Genomic DNA, 15881 nt, shown 5'->3' with positions numbered 1-15881 from the left:
AATTATTGGCTTATTGCACATCAATTGGAAATACATAATTTCAAATGCACCAAATAAGTCGTTTACGATGAGAAATCATGCAGCAGTTCTCAATCATATATCTCATTACTAAGTAGTTTTAACTGACGCAAACAAAATTGGCTATTCTATGACAAGAAAGCATTTCTTCTCTCCTTGATGCAAATGTAAAAATATCATGAAAATCCTGTATCCACTTTTAGCTTAACAGATTATACTGGTTGAATCTCTAGACCAGTATGGCTGTGATGGTCACTTCCATTTTCAGAAGACGATGAGGAATCGCACTTGTGGTCTGAAGTCATTTCCTGGACTGGCGGAGGGTTCATAACAGTCGTAGCCGTCATAGTATTTTCTGGTAGCCGTCCCTTCATTTCTCTGTGTTCTTGGCATAGTGCACACCAGTGCATGCAGCAGTGCACGACACACGAATCACAGGGCGAATCCTGTATTTTACGTTATATCAGTAATTTGATCTCCCTACTACCTTGAAGTCATGAACACACTAAATAGTAGTCCTACTCTTGGACATGTGTCTAACACAAGTTCCCGAGTCTGACTACATAGTTCGTCAGTAAATCTTCAGAGCTGACAGCCTGACATGAATACTGTGTGCTCTTCTGATTAATTTTTTTTAACTGAGAACTAAAGATCAGCTCTTGAACTGCGCTAATTACCTGAAGATGATACTTCTTTTGCAATTCTTCTCGAAATAAGCCATTGTATATTCCACATATCCACCAAGCAAACAGCAAGCCCTCACCAACAAGACGTAAGGTGTTTGGATCAATGAAACCATTGAAGATTGATATCAATGCTGCAATAGTGATGCCTCCTTCGACACAAATAGCATGACAAATGCACGCGTTTGTCCAAGGGATTTCCTCCATAAATCTTTCAACATTACGGCCAAACAGCACACAAGGGCAGAATAATCCAGTCATGCCTGCAAGTTACAGTAAAAAAAAACATGTAGGAATTTTGATTGGTATACAAATGTTGATAAATGCAGATGTTTTAAGTCAAATCCCTGGAACAACAGCTGAAGCAGTTCACTTTCGATGAAATGTTATAAACTGAGGGTGTCTATATGATCAATGATGGTCAGTCGATAGAGACTTACAGCTCTCAGGATCTTGAGCACATCCACAAATTCCAGTCATCCACGGCTCATCAGCAGGAATCTCGAACCCAGCTGGTAGCTGTTGCCCACACTCCGGGCATGTCTTGACATGTAACTGTTAAGTGATGCACCACATGTATGTTAATTTTACTATATTGTGTAGAGGCCAAGGAAAGTAGTTTGTTTCCTAATAATGATTATTAGTATTATGATTCATCTTCTAAAGGATATGAACAATATATTTGTATATGTTATTATAATAAAGTTAATCAAAGTAATTTAGTTAAATGAAGTATGAAGCTAAGGCTATGAACTAAATATGCATTATTGCCTTCTAGAGTTGTAATTTTCTTTAACTAATATATCTTGTTCTAAACTATGAATTTCTTTACTACCATTATTTTGTATTTCAAGAAGCATAACGTCATCCAAGGAATTCCTTTAAAAAAACAATAATGTCATCTAAGGTAATACGGAGTAATTCATACTTTTTGTCTTTCAACTATAATTGTCGCATTGTCCCAACCCCTCATAATTAAGGATTTATTATGATTCACTAGAAAAAAAAAGTCGAAAACATATGCATTTGTCACTTTCCTATCTTCTCTCAACACCACCTTATCTAGTGAAATCATGCTTGAAAATTTTCATAATGGAGTATTTTAAACAAATAGTATTACTGTATAAAAATAAATCCTCCCAAACATTTATGGTAGACAATTTGTCAATTTGATACCTACAGGCTGCAATCCTTACTAAAACTCTAATATCCTAATCTGATCTTCTATCTAGTTGGCACGCATTTTTATATTTGAAATCACACTACCAAATCTTCCAAATAATATGTACAATTGTATAATGAGGAAAAAAACACGCCTATTTTATATTCGTATATGGAGTCATAAATGAGAATGATGTATACGAAATTCAAAAATCTTAGTTAAGTCTCATGTTCATAAAAATAATGGTTCGCAACATTAATAATACTAATCGTGAAAACAGAATCACCCAAAAGATCATTATGTCTAAACGTCCCAATTAAATTACTTTGAAAAAAAAAATTGATGAAAATAAACCTGAGGAACATGAACAGGCTGATTGAGCTCTCCAGGGGTAATTTCAACAGCTTCTTGTTCCTTTGTTAACTTCACGTACTGTGATGCATTATTCTCCCCCATCTTACTCTGCAAATAAATTAATGTTTTCATACATTAATTTAATTTAACTCATATATTATTTATCATAGATTCATACATGTATATAAAGTTTAAAATTAAAGAAAATGCGATATCTAATTTATACATTCTGCAATAATTTAACAATGCCTTGAATCTGGAAATCAACTATGATCAAGAGTTACATTATTTGATTTAGAGAAAATGTTAGTTATACATGTAACAGATTTTAAAGTTTTCTCAGTAAAATTCGGTTCTTGTAATTCTATAAATGGCAATGTAGAGTGTACGTAGTAGACCGCCATTTTTACTACTTCGTAGAATTTACCAAATTAATTAAATTTAAGATCTTCTTTCGAGATATTTGATTAAATTTACTCCCTCTGGCCTCTGCTACTAATTTTTTTACCTCACACAATTTTTAACGGTCTCTAAAATATGTCGTCCATTAATTTATAAAAATTTTATAATAAAAATTTTTCAATAAGAAGAATCCAAGATCTCACATGATTATATTATGTGGAGTATCTTTTATAAATTAATGAGAATTTATAGTCAAAGTGTTGAAAAGTTAATTCATATATTAGCAATTGGGTAAAAATAAGAAACAGAGCGAATATAAATAATCCTGTTATGGTCCAAGCAAAACCGATCTTCTGCACACTCCAATTCAATCGTGGCTGGTCAAGTCTTAGACCAACAAATAGCTCTGCGTACCTTTAACTATCAATATCTTCGAGAATTCCTGCAAATACGCTGCCCTTGCGCATGAGTCGCATGACATGTGATCAAATGTGTATTTGTTACAGGAAAACACATTATCAAACCTATCTCGTATGACTCGTATCCTTTAATGTGTCTTTGTGGGCCGTTGTGGCCATTTAGCAACCTCACACATTTGCTGCCCATTCCCTATTTATTGTACTGTAGTCCCTTATCGTTACACTGTTGGTCAGTTTTCAAATTATTTCCTCCGTTAGTTGTAAATTTAGGACATTATTTGTACTATAATAGTATAAAATATTTCAAAGTTGAAATTAATATGTAACGAAGGAAGTATTTGTAATCGTTTATCCGTTTTGCTAGAAAAAAGTGCATACGATTCATAATAATTTGATTCATATGCTTTTTAAACGTAAGTTATACAGTATTTATTTCGACTTGCCGTATCCTATATGTCCACGCCCTCTTAATTTTTAAGATGAATAATCTTAGATTTTGATCCCAATCAATTTTTTGATTATTGGTCCACTCATTTATTAAACTCATTTTGCTGTTTCTAGTGAAATAAGAGGCGCTTTCCACAAATTTTTTTTTTTCCGGAAGTGCTAATATAAACCTGGTGAGCTCTCTACTCTATATTATTATTATTAGTGTGTTTTCTTTGTGGCTGAGCACACTGTGTGGCCGACTTGTACAGTAACACGCTACACTAAAACACTTAACGGATAACCCCTAACCGATTGAGTAACCTCTTACTAATTGAGTAATCCATGACCAACCGAGCAACCTCAAATAAGTAACTTCGTGTGTATTATTATTGATGTGTCTTGATTTATAATTTTAGAATAACTTTGTTATTTTTATAATATATTGGAGTGTTATCTTGTTTGTTTCATGTTGAGTATGTATAATTAAACTATATGCATTAATATACTTTGTAGGCAGAAAGGCGACAAGCGTATCATGCATAAATGAGTAAGCTAGCATCAAGGGTTGTAGCTTACTATGTTGAAGTGATAGTAATATTGATGAGTTTGGTATCATTGGCATTGTCCAATAGTCCTCATCATGCCACAACAAAAACATTGGAATCGAAATCTACAATTGTTGAATTTCTGCCTGGATTTCCCGGAAAACTCCCTTTCACTCTCGAAACTGGGTAGGTATACCATATACTTTTATACATTCATATGTTTATACACGGATTTCTTAACCTTTAATAGTTTGAGTCTTCAGCAATTCTAATAATACTTGTTGGTATTAAATTGTACTGTGTTTAAATGATAATATCTTTCAGTTTCACCCCTCATCTATCAACTTTTATTTGAACTTATTATTAACTTTATTAATCCAATGCATACTTATATTTCCTAGCTTAGGTAGAAAACTAGTCAACAATATAGAGTTTATGTTCAATTGGAAGACAAAAATCGATTTATGTAAGGAAAAAAAGGTGATGCGATAACTTATTAAGTTTGTTTCCATATGTAGATCAATTCAATATAATACGAAGTAACTTTTTATAAAATTAGTACAAAGTAATTAATACTGTATTTAATATGTACCTTAAGACCATATTTATGTGTTTTTTTTATTATTTTTTTTATGTGCATTAGAAATAGTGGGAACAAAAATGTAAATGCGACAAACTAAAATATAAATAATTGCAAGTTTATTCATAAGTTGATTTAATTTGATCAATACAGATATATTGAAGTTTGGGGAGAAATGCAACTATTTTACTACTTCATACAATCTGAGAAAAACCCAGAAACAGATCCAATTTTGGTTTGGTTCGCTGGAGGTCCTGGTTGTTCTTCCTTTACTGATCTTGTTTTTGGGCATATTGGTAAATTCACAATCAGTAACTTTGTTTTATATTGATTCATTAAGAAACTTGGCAATTAATTTTCTAATAGCCTTTTGTTTTAATGATAATGCAACAAATAAAGGGCCTTTATCCTTCAATTTTACGGGAATTGATTTCAACTATACAACATCAAGTTGGGAGGTTGATCTACCAAGACTTGAATTAAATCGTTATTCTTGGACCAAGGTATATATTTCTAATCCAATTATCTAATTACCCTAGTTTTTTTATTCATCTATTTGTAATTAACAGTTTGTACATTGGTATTTACTTATAAATGAGCAAAATATAGAATTTAAATAAGGAAAATTTGTCCAAAAAAACCTTTTAAAAGCACCATTTTACGAAAGAAAACCTTTTAAAAGCTTTTTGGTTAAAAAAAACCACCACGTTCATTTTATTTTTTTTGCGAGAGAAAACCTATTCCCCTAATTACCCTCTAATTGTTTTAGCTTTAATTTCAGTATACCTATATTAAGAGTAAATATCTAATTTGTATCGTGTAGCATGGTAGTAAATGACGTAAAAAGTATAAAAAATTTCATTCTGATTCAATCAACGTTTTAGGTTGCAAACGTAATATTTCTAGATTCACCTATTGGTGCTGGATTCTCCTATACAACTAACAAATCATATTACCCAAGTGATACGAAGACATCAAAGCAAGCACACGAGTTTTTGAAGAAGGTTAGTTTGTTACATGTGTAGGGAAAAAAAATAGCCTAAAATATGAAGTTTCAAATTATTGGTTATTTTTATTTCTGAAGTGTGATGCATACAGTGGCTTATTGAGCATCCTAAATTTGCAAGAAACCCTATTTACATAGCTGGTGTTTCATATGGGGGAAAAGTTGTTCCATCTCTTACATGGGAGATTGTAAAAGGTATAGTACTACGTACTTCCAATAATCCTCCTTTTGCATCATTCATTCCCATATAAATTAAATTTACTCATTAGTATTCAACAATCTTGTTAGTATTGTACATTTGATTTTATATTCATAAAATACAATGACATTACTCAAACCAATTACTATATGGTTTCTAAAATAATGCAAACTTTCGATTTTAAATTTTATAAATCAAAAGTTTGCAAGATATAAGGTCTTTGCTTTTCTAGCTAAGATATTCTTGTAACTTTTTCCCGAGTTTTGCATTCTTTAGGAAATGAAGCGGGTATTGGGCCAAAATTTAATCTTCAGGTATGGTATAATAATGAATTATACAAGTATATACTTGGTATATACTCCATTTGTTCATTTTTATTCGATCTGCCACTTTTAAAAAAATTAAATTACTACTATTTTCTCTTGGTAATATTTGCATTATTAAGGGATATATTCTCGTACACTACAAGATATTATATCAAAGAGGGCAATTTAAATCGCCCTCTTAGGTTCAAATTTCGCCCTATTAGGCAAAGAGGGCGATTTTAAAATCGCCCCCAGGTCGCCCTATTAGCTTCGTCCTATTAGCTTCGAACGGCATACAATATTTTTGCCCTCTTTGTTAAATATCAAAGAAGGCAAAAATTTTCGCCCTCTTTGATCAAAATCAAATAGGGCAAAATTTTCGCCCTCTTTGATTGAATCAAGCAAGACGAAATTTGTTTTTGCCCTCTATAAACAACTCAAACAAGTCAATTTATATTGCCCTCCTTGCTCAAAATTCGCCCTGTTTGCTCAAATTTTAAAGGGCAAAATCAAAGTCGACCTATTTGTTCAATTTTTTGTTTTTTTTAAAAAAAATCAGGGATTACATTTAGAAAATAAAAGGTGCTAATAGGACACAAATTTTAGTTTTGTCATTACATATACAAAAATATTAACCAAGATTTCTTACATAGCAAATATAACTAAGCCAAAGAGTACTAAAATTTAATAATGTACGTTCTAGCAAAATTTGCAATTTCTTGTATGCTTCTCCAGTTCTATCTATCCTGCCAGTAATCAAGAGATTGAAAGGTATAAATATAAGTGTACATGAACAACAACTACACAATAAAATCCTATTTTGTCAAATCATGGAGGTATAAATATAAGTGTACATGTGTATGGACTTGTCAACGACACTAGAATTCTTGTTCTTTAATCACCATTCACCACTGTCAACATTGGGGCAGAAATAATCCAAGAAGGTTGGAAGGATAGAGAAGGCCCAAACAATTAGTTTGGAAATAAAAAGAGGAAAGCAGGGGATGTAATGTAAAACTAGTATAACATCAAGTAGTGCCTATTTTATTTTATAATTTAATTTTAAAAAACCAAAAAAAATATAAATAAAAAAACTCACAAAAAAGAGTTGCAGAACAAGGACACTGATCTGGGCTTCCAAACATTATTCATTCTCTGACAGTGATTCCATTACAAACCAATAATATGACTAGTGTAGTATACCACTTTGCCTTATTCCAAACAGTCATTTGAAACACTAATCAGAAATTTGCAATGCACCAACCACCCCCTCCACACATTCTGACCTACAGCAGAAGAAGAAGACAGAAACAGCAAGCAACACAAGGCAACACACACCCACTACCATGAGCAGCAACAGTTCTGAAATTGCAGGCAACCTTTTATCTTTCACTGTGGTAATTTAGCTAGATGACAAATAGTAGTAAATGCTTAACAATCAAGGCAGTAGGCCAAAGCTTGTAGCAATCAAGTAGTATAAATAGAATAGCCTAAGTTAGAGGAAGGTAGGCAGAAAGTATTAAGTTTAGAGAGTCTTGGAGAGTGATGGCCTAAAGCCATTGACGATTGTACGAAAAGCTTCGAGCTTTATTTATCCAAATCAACCTTCCGTCCATTTTATTTATCAACACCACGCTAGTTCGTTGCAAAATTCAGAAGTAATAAGAAATTCAGAAGTTCAAAACTTCAAACATAGGAATGCAAACAAGGGGTTTTGCAAGTTACTAAGTTATTATACTATAAAGCTTGATAATCCATCAATTTTCAAGACTAGAAGGTAGTCCTTAGGAAGTTATTGCACAAAATACTTAGAAGCACGAAACTAACCTTTGCCTGATCTGACAAATAGGATTTTATTGTTCATGCAAAGAGTGAGCTAGAAAATATTACCTCTATTATGCATCAAGGCCAATCTTCTCCATGACTAACCGAAGCTTTTGTTCTAGGTCTTCTTGTTTCTTCTTAGACGCTTCCAATTCAGCTCGCATCATATTATTTTCATCTTGGAGTTTTTCAACATTATGTTCCAGCTCAGCTCTTCCTATCTTTCCATCTTTAGAAGACACCGGGTGCCCTTTGCCTAAACCACGGGCATAACCTGAACAATGTCCAAGAACCTTCACATAAGCTTCTTCAACAGTAAGATTATCAACCCCCTTTTCACCAATTTCTTTCTCATGCAACTCCTTTAATTCCTTGAACTTCTCCTCGGCCTCATCGTCAAACTTCCCATTTTTATGCCTTACAAGATAAAACAAAGTCAGAATTTTAAAATAAAGAAAAACAAAGTGTTCGTGCATTAGACAAATATTAAATATACCTCTTTGACTTCTCCCATAACTTTAAATACATGGGATCATCATTAGCTTGGGATGCAGTGGTTACATTTGAACTAGAACCATTGATTTCGGTGACCTCATTCTCATTTTCACAAGCTTGTGTTTCAAGTTCCTATCAAATCATATACATACACTAGCTTATTAATTTCAGCAAGATCAATCCATTTAGGAAAGTATTTCTGTTTTCTGATTTTGTTGTTAGAAGATCAAGGAGAATATAGTCAGCAAAGTTTCAGAGTCACAGCTAAGACAGAGACAAATTCAGCCAAGACAGAGAACAGATTCAGCCAAGACAGAGAACAGTTTCAGCTAAGACAGTGAACAGATTAAGCTAAGACAGAGACAGAGACAGACATTAACAATAACTTATACTCACCAAACACATCTAAACAACACCACAATTGGTTCCTTATCCCCACCATTTAGAACATCATACTCCAATTCTATGACTTCTTTTAAAACCCCAAAAAAGTCTCTTTCTCCACTCTCTTCATCTCCTTTAACAACTACTCCACTATTTTGTGTCTTTCGCCTTCTTTGACGTTTTTTTGTGTGGAAACGATGCCCATTTACAAATATCCTTGATAGCTTCTAACACTTTTACTCGGTCCTAGTGACAATGATAGTAACTCAGTTGTTACTCTTGGATCTCCTTCCATATGAAGATTCCATATCTATGAAAATAAGTCATTATGGAGAGATCGAATTAGTATTAACACATACAAATCATAACCATAATTTAACCTTAACATAAAGACATAACACTTACTCGTGATTGAAACCAATCAACTACACTTGGTTTTGGCCCACCAATAGAGGCATACTCTCTGTTCATCATATACGTGTTAGTGGTATTTCACATAATGATGAATTGATGATTAAAAGAATAACAAGATATAGATGCCTTACTCCATAAATGGTTGTACTTCTGGACAATTCATAAGAACATATAATTGAGCTTGCTCCCAATCTAATGGTTGCGCATATTTTCAGATAGAGTTATCAATTATCACAATTCATAGTAATCAAAACAAATTACAATTATCCCAATTCACAGTAATCAATAGCTCATACGATCAATTAAGAAATTAAATCGATAAACCGCTGATAAAATACGAATAATTCTGATTTGCTTCTCCATAATCTATTTGACATTACTAGTATAAATAACAACTCCCAAAAACTTGCAGAATCAACAAATTGACAAAAAAAATTGACAAATGTAGAGCAATACTAACATGCAGGAACAAATTGACAAAAAAAATCAACAAATTAAGAGCAAGGATTTCGAGAACAACAAATTCGTACAAATCAAAAGCTTAATCACATAGTTTTGAGCCAAAATTTACCAAAATTTTGCGACACAATTAGAGCGACTTCGAGCAATGATTTGGAGCGAAATCTGACTTGCAATCTGACCGACTTCGAGCAATGAATCTGAACCTTAAGAGCAAGGATTAGGAGTGAAGAATTAGAGCGAAGAATTAGGTAGAAAAAATAAAGCGAAGAATCATAGATTAGCGATTTGCGATTTAGGGTTCATACATATTTTGGGGGAAAACGTTCAGAGAGAAACGTTTAATTTTTTATGTCCTTTTGTTTTGATAGAGAAAAACCTTTGTTTTATTTTGTTAAAATGTTTATTGACCAACGAGAGGCAAAAAAGGAATTCGCCCTTTTTGCTTTTGACCAACGAGGGCGAAAATGAAATTCGCCCTGTTTGTTTGAAATACAAAGACGAAAGTAACATTTGTCCTGTTTGTTTCTTTTTTATTTTGTAAAATAGCAAAAACGTTTACTTTGTTGATTTATTTTATTGAACAACGAGGGCGAAAATGGAATTCACCCTCTTTGCTCTATTATAGAGAACGATTTTGTGAATTCGCCCTCTTAGCTCTATTATAGAGGACGAAAAATTAATTCGCCCTGTTTGCTTTGAAGTACAAAGACGAAAGTAACATTCGCCCTCTTTGCTCTGTAATAAAAGGGCAATTATTATTTCGCCCTCCTTGATAGAAACTAACAAGGCAAAATCAAACTCGCCCTCCTTGATAGAAACTAACAAGGCAAAATCAAACTCGCCCTCCTTGATCAATGTATATCGCCCTCTTTGATCTTTTTTCTTGTAGTGGTAAATCCAATCACTGCTTGGTACCTTGATGATCAAAAGAAAGTTGAATATGCTCATCGCGTGTCTCTTATATCCGATGAGCTATATAAGGTTAGACGTTATTACTTAATTTTCTATATAACGACATATTTATGTACGTAATTCTCTAAAATATTTAATTTGTAAAAATGTTAGTTCTTCAAATATTTATTATTTCACTAATTTCCTCAAAAAAATACTATTATTTCACTAATAATGCATCATGTATTCTTCAATTGCTAGTCTGCCAAATTAAGCTGCAATGGAGATTATCGGACAAATTATGCTAATAAGAGTAATACACAATGCAACAAGTTTCTTGAAGATGTATCAAATGTGAGTGATTTCATATTCTTTTCCCCTTAATACATACTTTCACCAATTCATAGTTTCATACTGCATTATTTATAAAGCATTCTCATTTTTACCTTATTTTATTTACTCTAGTAAATTGATGCTAACCTAATAGCTTTAATAAATCGTTATTCAAACTTATTTTCATAAACTTATCTTATCTGAATTTATCAACATTTGATGTAAATTTTTTTTTAAAAACACAATTAATAAAATTCAAGTACTATTTTAACCAGGCCACAAAATAGTATTCCCTCTGTTTGTTTTTTATTTGCATCAGTTTGATCGACACATTTGTCGAGACGCAACTTTGACCATTAATATCTTTAATTGTCTATTAGTAAATATTATAACATAATTATATTATGAAACTAGCTTAGACATTATGACTTATCTATTGATATATTATATAATAATATTTATTTATTTATTTTAAAGGAGTGAAAAAATTAAATCAACCATAGTATGTGAATAGTTTTTTTAAAAAAAAAAACAGAGGGAGTACTATTAAATTTTTGAGAATCTTTTTTTGAAAGAAAATTTATGAGAATCTAAAATGCACCAAGTTGTTGGGCATGTACAAGATTTATATCATATAATTTGTATATAATTAGATAATATGGGCAATGCAGTGCATCGATCCACTTGAAGACCAGTATGTACTGGATCCTAAATGCACCCATTCATCGCCAAATCATTGGTGCCGGGTACGTAGCATTGCTTTAATCTTTTTCTCTTCTTCCTGTTCCAATACTATATACTTCCTCTGCCCACAATCATGAGCAACAAAAGAATATTTTATATCTCACAAATAATACCCCTTTGTTGCACATAATTGTGGGCGGAGGAAGTACTTTGCATTGTGAACTTTTATTTATCTATATAATTATTGTCAACTTTTCATGTCAATATTTCTTTCAAATTGGGAGATTATAATTTTATGGTGTGATGGTCTATTTATCTGATTTTCATTTATCTAAGCTCATCTGAACTTACATGAATTTATCTGAACTTATTATACCTTATTAATTTACAATGATTCAAATTATATTAGGGAAGATTAATTATGTTGAGAACAAAACTATCGATTAAATGGGCTTTTTTATGTAGGAAAATGATCGTATGATTGCTAGCCAGTGGGCAAATAACATTAATGTCCAAGCAGCTCTTCATGTTCGAGAGGTAATATAATTTAATACATCCTTTACTCTTCAATAAGTTATTAAGATTTCATAATCTTGCTCTAGCTTTATATTCTTTGCATGACATTTCAAATTTCGGCTTAAACTTTGATATATATGTCAAAGTATAGCAACTAATAGGTACTCCCTCTGTCCCTAATTGTTTGCTCCACTTTTCTTTTTAAGGTGTTTTCAAAAAATTGCTCCATACTACTTTTGGCATGTTTTCCCAATTGCACTCTCTTTATCTCTCTCCTCATTGATATTTGTGTCAACCCATGTGCACTATTTTTTGCCCAAAGCCTTAATCAAGTGAATTTATGATTTGGGGCAAATAATTGGAGACAGAGGGAGTACTATACTATACACGTACGTATTAAACTAGTAGCACTATTTTGACTGAAGCACTCGTCTAAACTTGAGATTATGTATGTTTAGGGAACTATTAGCCAATGGATTCGTTGTCGTGGTCATGCAAAATCTGATGTGTTCAAGTACAATAAAGATATCGACAGTAGCATCATCTATCATCAGAATCTTACCACCCAATCTCTTAGGGCACTAATCTTCAGGTATTCCATATACTAGTACTTTGTATACATTTTCCTTTTCTTAATTGGGCTGTTTTCAACAACCTCGACAATATGTTTAAAAAAAAAAAAAAAAAAAAAAAACCTCGACAATAACTAAAATTTTTATAGTATTCCATTGAAATAAGACTATCATAATGTTCAATTGATTATGCAGTTCATAATTAACTTGTTTTTCTTCAAGTAGTAAAGTTTTTTATTTTTTTTGGGATGAAACAATATCATCAACATCTTTTTATTTATCGATTTTGAGTTTCATTCATGTAATTTTAATTTTAATTTCTCAAAATAAAAAATTGGATTAAAATTTTCAATAATCATGTTTGCATTGTAGATTTTAAAAGCGTGTCCATATTATAATGTGAAAAAATATTCCTCAAAAAAAAAAAAAAAATTGAAAAAATGAACCACTCATATTATTTTATCATTAAAATATTTTGGTAATCATATTTCAAACGCCATTACATGTTAAAATACATTCATATTTACGCTGACTCAACAATACTTTACGCCACACTTTTTATTTTCAACAATCTTTTTGTAACATTGACAATAATTACTTTGACTTTAATTTTTGTAACAGTGGTGACCAAGATATGAGTGTTCCATACGTGTCCACACTGAAATGGATCAAGGAGCTTAATATTGTACCAAATGATGATTATTGGAGGCCTTGGTTTCTTAATAATGGCCAAGTTTCTGGGTAATTCATTGAGAGAAGTATATTTTTGTTTATGTTGAAAATTAATCACCTATAACTTAAATTTAAGAATAGTGAATGAACTTCCTACATAAATATAATTTGGTTTGATATTAAAATTTCTTATTTGCTTTAAGGATTTATTATTATTGATGGTATTTATTATTATTGGCAGTGTTAAATAATTATAAACACACTTGCATGAAGATCATTACTAATCTATTGCTTTATGAAATTATGCAGATATGTAAGTGAGTATTCAAATGGCTACTTCAATTTGACATTCACTACAATTAAGGTATAAAACGGCCCTTCCACAAAATTTGCTTATTTGTTCAAAAAAATATATATATAATTTCTTTATTTATTTATTTTCTTATACTTGGTATATATTATATATTTGTTTTTAATACATATGGCCAATTTTAGGAATTAGGATTATGTATTATTCCAAGGAAAATTTATAAAAATAAGCAAACCTTTGCTCGATCTTCCCAAAATAAGCAAATCTTTTGATTAACCCAGAGTAAGTGCCTGTTCACATGTACTTAATTTCAATTCAGTTCAGCTCAGTTCCAATCAGTTCAGTTCAGTTCAGCTCCAATCAGTTCAGTTTAGTTCAGTTCAGTTCAACTTCTAATTTCCCTCTCTCATAAAATATTCATTTCAGCTCAGTTCAGTTCAGCTCTAATCAGTTCAGTTCAGCTCAATTCAGTAAATGTGAACAGGCCCTAAGTTGACCTTTATGGGGTATTTTCTCAAAATAAGTCATGACCGGTTTCTTTTAAGTGTAACCGGTTGTTTGGGTTGCTTATGCCACATGTCATTGTGTAGTTGGCCAATTTTTAAAAATTTAATTAAAATGTATTATTTTAATTAATTTTGTAAATTTTATTTTTTATTTTTTTAAAAAAACACTTTTTCAAGATTTAAAGAAAAAAAACCCTTTAATTTTTTAGATACCTCCGGGAATGTGGTTTGTGCGGTGGCTGGCAGGGATGGGGGTGGAGCGCTTGTATGCGGTGGTTTTTTTTTAATATAATTTAATTAATCATCAAAATATAAAATAAGAAAAAAATTAATTAGAATTAGGAAAAAAAAGTGACCTATTTGGTAGGTAGTAGGTCATCTGACTTATTTAAAGAAAATACCCAATAAAGATCAACTTACTCTAGGTTAATCAAAAGGTTTGTTTATTTTGGGAAGACCGAGCAATGATTTGCTTATTTTTGACAAATTTTCCTTATTCCAATTCAAATAGAGCTTAAATGGATGTTTTTTGCAATTGAGAAATCATACTATTAAGACATTATTAAATTTGTAGCATTGTATAATCAAATTGATATTTTTGTAGGGAGCAGGGCATGTCGCACCCGAGTATAAGCCGCAAGAATGTTTTACAATGTTTCAAAGATGGATCACATTTAGTCCTCTATCATAATTTCATAAATATGATCAACATTTATTAATTGCATTGTAAAATTTGTGCCTTGCACTTTATGAAATATATGGGCTTACATTAGACAAACTTATTTGCAAAATGTTGAAATACATATGGAATATTGAACAACAATATCCCAAATTTTCAGTAGCATAATGTTACAAGTTTACAAGTTAAATTAACACAAAATGATGGTGTGATACTATGATGGATGAATTTTAATTTTCACATATATACATATTTTGGTGATATGAATAAAACTACTCCCTTTTTTGGTAATTTCGAATTTAATTTAGACCTTTTAAGCGCCAAATGACCCCAAAAACTGAAATCGAACATTCTTAGCACGCAAAAAATAACTACATGTGGCAAACTAAGACATTTCTGACACAAAAAATGAGGTTTTCACAATACTTTTTTAAAGTGGTGCTTGTGTTCGATTTAGACCCTAAAGAGTTAATCCCCCCAAAACCTTAAACAAACAGTTCTTGGCACTTAAATCAAGACTTTGAATGTTTGAAAAGGGGTAGTTTAGTCTTTTCCCTTAATTAAGCTCGAGCTTAACAAAAAAAAATAACGTAGAAGTGTACCAGTAGAAAGAAACATAAAGTTAAGATATACCGGTAGGAAGACAAAAGGTTAACAGAGTACCAATGAAAAAAAAAATTCAAATCTACAGATTTTCCATATTAGGCCAATGGGAATTTCCCAATTATCTTTACCAAACTGAAATAATTCCTAATTGATTCTCTATCATAAAGTATATTTTTTTCTTTTTAAAGTTACTGATTTTTACAGAAAAGATGGAATTCCTGCTTGCACAAGTTGTAACCAATTATGCCAACCTAGACCAATACCTTAATATACACAAATTGGAGAGCACATTTACTGTAGTGTACGTGTAATCAACATATAAGAGGTGAGAGTGTGAGAGGTGCTGGTTCAGTGACCTACGGAACTAAGCTGGCTAAACTTGTGAGATGAGAAGTGCCGATTCATTTTACCTTTAAAAAATTCATCCACCG

At 31.6% G+C, this 15881-nt stretch overlaps 3 protein-coding genes across 8 annotated transcripts; 1 reads left to right on the top strand and 2 right to left on the bottom strand.

Moving 5' to 3' along the window:
- Positions 1–230: 230 nt before the first annotated feature.
- On the bottom strand, positions 231–2319 carry LOC145585582 (cell number regulator 6-like). The gene is made up of 4 exons (XM_081642283.1): positions 2218–2319; positions 1142–1256; positions 696–964; positions 231–464 (listed from the first exon to the last, which is right to left on the bottom strand). Exons 1-4 carry the CDS (start codon positions 2317–2319, stop codon positions 231–233), a joined length of 720 nt encoding a protein of 239 aa, XP_081498409.1.
- A 1666-nt stretch (positions 2320–3985) lies between these two features.
- On the top strand, positions 3986–14856 carry LOC145584419 (serine carboxypeptidase-like 13). Its single transcript, XM_081641262.1, has 13 exons — positions 3986–4198; positions 4746–4888; positions 4992–5095; positions 5477–5596; positions 5691–5793; positions 10571–10662; positions 10834–10926; positions 11577–11651; positions 12055–12126; positions 12564–12697; positions 13299–13418; positions 13659–13713; positions 14770–14856. Exons 1-13 carry the CDS (start codon positions 4011–4013, stop codon positions 14854–14856), a joined length of 1386 nt encoding a protein of 461 aa, XP_081497388.1. The 5' UTR covers positions 3986–4010.
- Positions 6694–10049, bottom strand: LOC145586708 (uncharacterized). 6 transcript variants are annotated; one of them, XM_081643607.1, is made up of 8 exons: positions 9987–10047; positions 9791–9884; positions 9351–9411; positions 9211–9268; positions 8818–9115; positions 8423–8553; positions 7993–8343; positions 6694–6848 (listed from the first exon to the last, which is right to left on the bottom strand). In XM_081643607.1, exons 5-7 carry the CDS (start codon positions 8824–8826, stop codon positions 7998–8000), a joined length of 486 nt encoding a protein of 161 aa, XP_081499733.1. In that variant the 5' UTR covers positions 8827–9115; positions 9211–9268; positions 9351–9411; positions 9791–9884; positions 9987–10047; the 3' UTR covers positions 6694–6848; positions 7993–7997. The 6 variants fall into 6 exon arrangements, with proteins under 6 accessions (XP_081499733.1, XP_081499728.1, XP_081499734.1 ...); XM_081643602.1 differs by lacking the exon at positions 8818–9115 and having other exon boundaries at positions 9987–10049; XM_081643608.1 differs by lacking the exon at positions 9351–9411 and having other exon boundaries at positions 9987–10045.
- Positions 14857–15881: the final 1025 nt, after the last annotated feature.

This window comes from Chenopodium album, chromosome 16 (assembly GCF_948465745.1).
Source record: "Chenopodium album chromosome 16, dcCheAlbu1.1, whole genome shotgun sequence".
Taxonomy (NCBI): domain Eukaryota; kingdom Viridiplantae; phylum Streptophyta; class Magnoliopsida; order Caryophyllales; family Amaranthaceae; genus Chenopodium; species Chenopodium album.
Note: the sequence above shows the minus strand (reverse complement) of the source record. Positions and strands in the feature narration are given on the sequence as shown.

Coding starts and splice junctions, on each gene's coding strand:
- LOC145584419 (XM_081641262.1), top strand. CDS start 4,011: ATGAGTAAGCTAGCATCAAGGGTTGTAGCTTACTATGTTGAAGTGATA. Junction 5,096..5,476: donor ATCGTTATTCTTGGACCAAG/GTATATATTTCT, acceptor TCAACGTTTTAG/GTTGCAAACGTAATATTTCT. Junction 11,652..12,054: donor CGCCAAATCATTGGTGCCGG/GTACGTAGCATT, acceptor TTTTTTATGTAG/GAAAATGATCGTATGATTGC.
- LOC145585582 (XM_081642283.1), bottom strand. CDS start 2,319: ATGGGGGAGAATAATGCATCACAGTACGTGAAGTTAACAAAGGAACAA. Junction 965..1,141: donor TGCTCAAGATCCTGAGAGCT/GTAAGTCTCTAT, acceptor TGTAACTTGCAG/GCATGACTGGATTATTCTGC. Junction 465..695: donor AAAAGAAGTATCATCTTCAG/GTAATTAGCGCA, acceptor CGTAAAATACAG/GATTCGCCCTGTGATTCGTG.
- LOC145586708 (XM_081643602.1), bottom strand. CDS start 9,382: ATGAATTGTCCAGAAGTACAACCATTTATGGA. Junction 9,269..9,350: donor GAAGTACAACCATTTATGGA/GTAAGGCATCTA, acceptor TATGATGAACAG/AGAGTATGCCTCTATTGGTG. Junction 8,554..9,210: donor TTGATTGGTTTCAATCACGA/GTAAGTGTTATG, acceptor ATGATTTGATAG/GAACTTGAAACACAAGCTTG.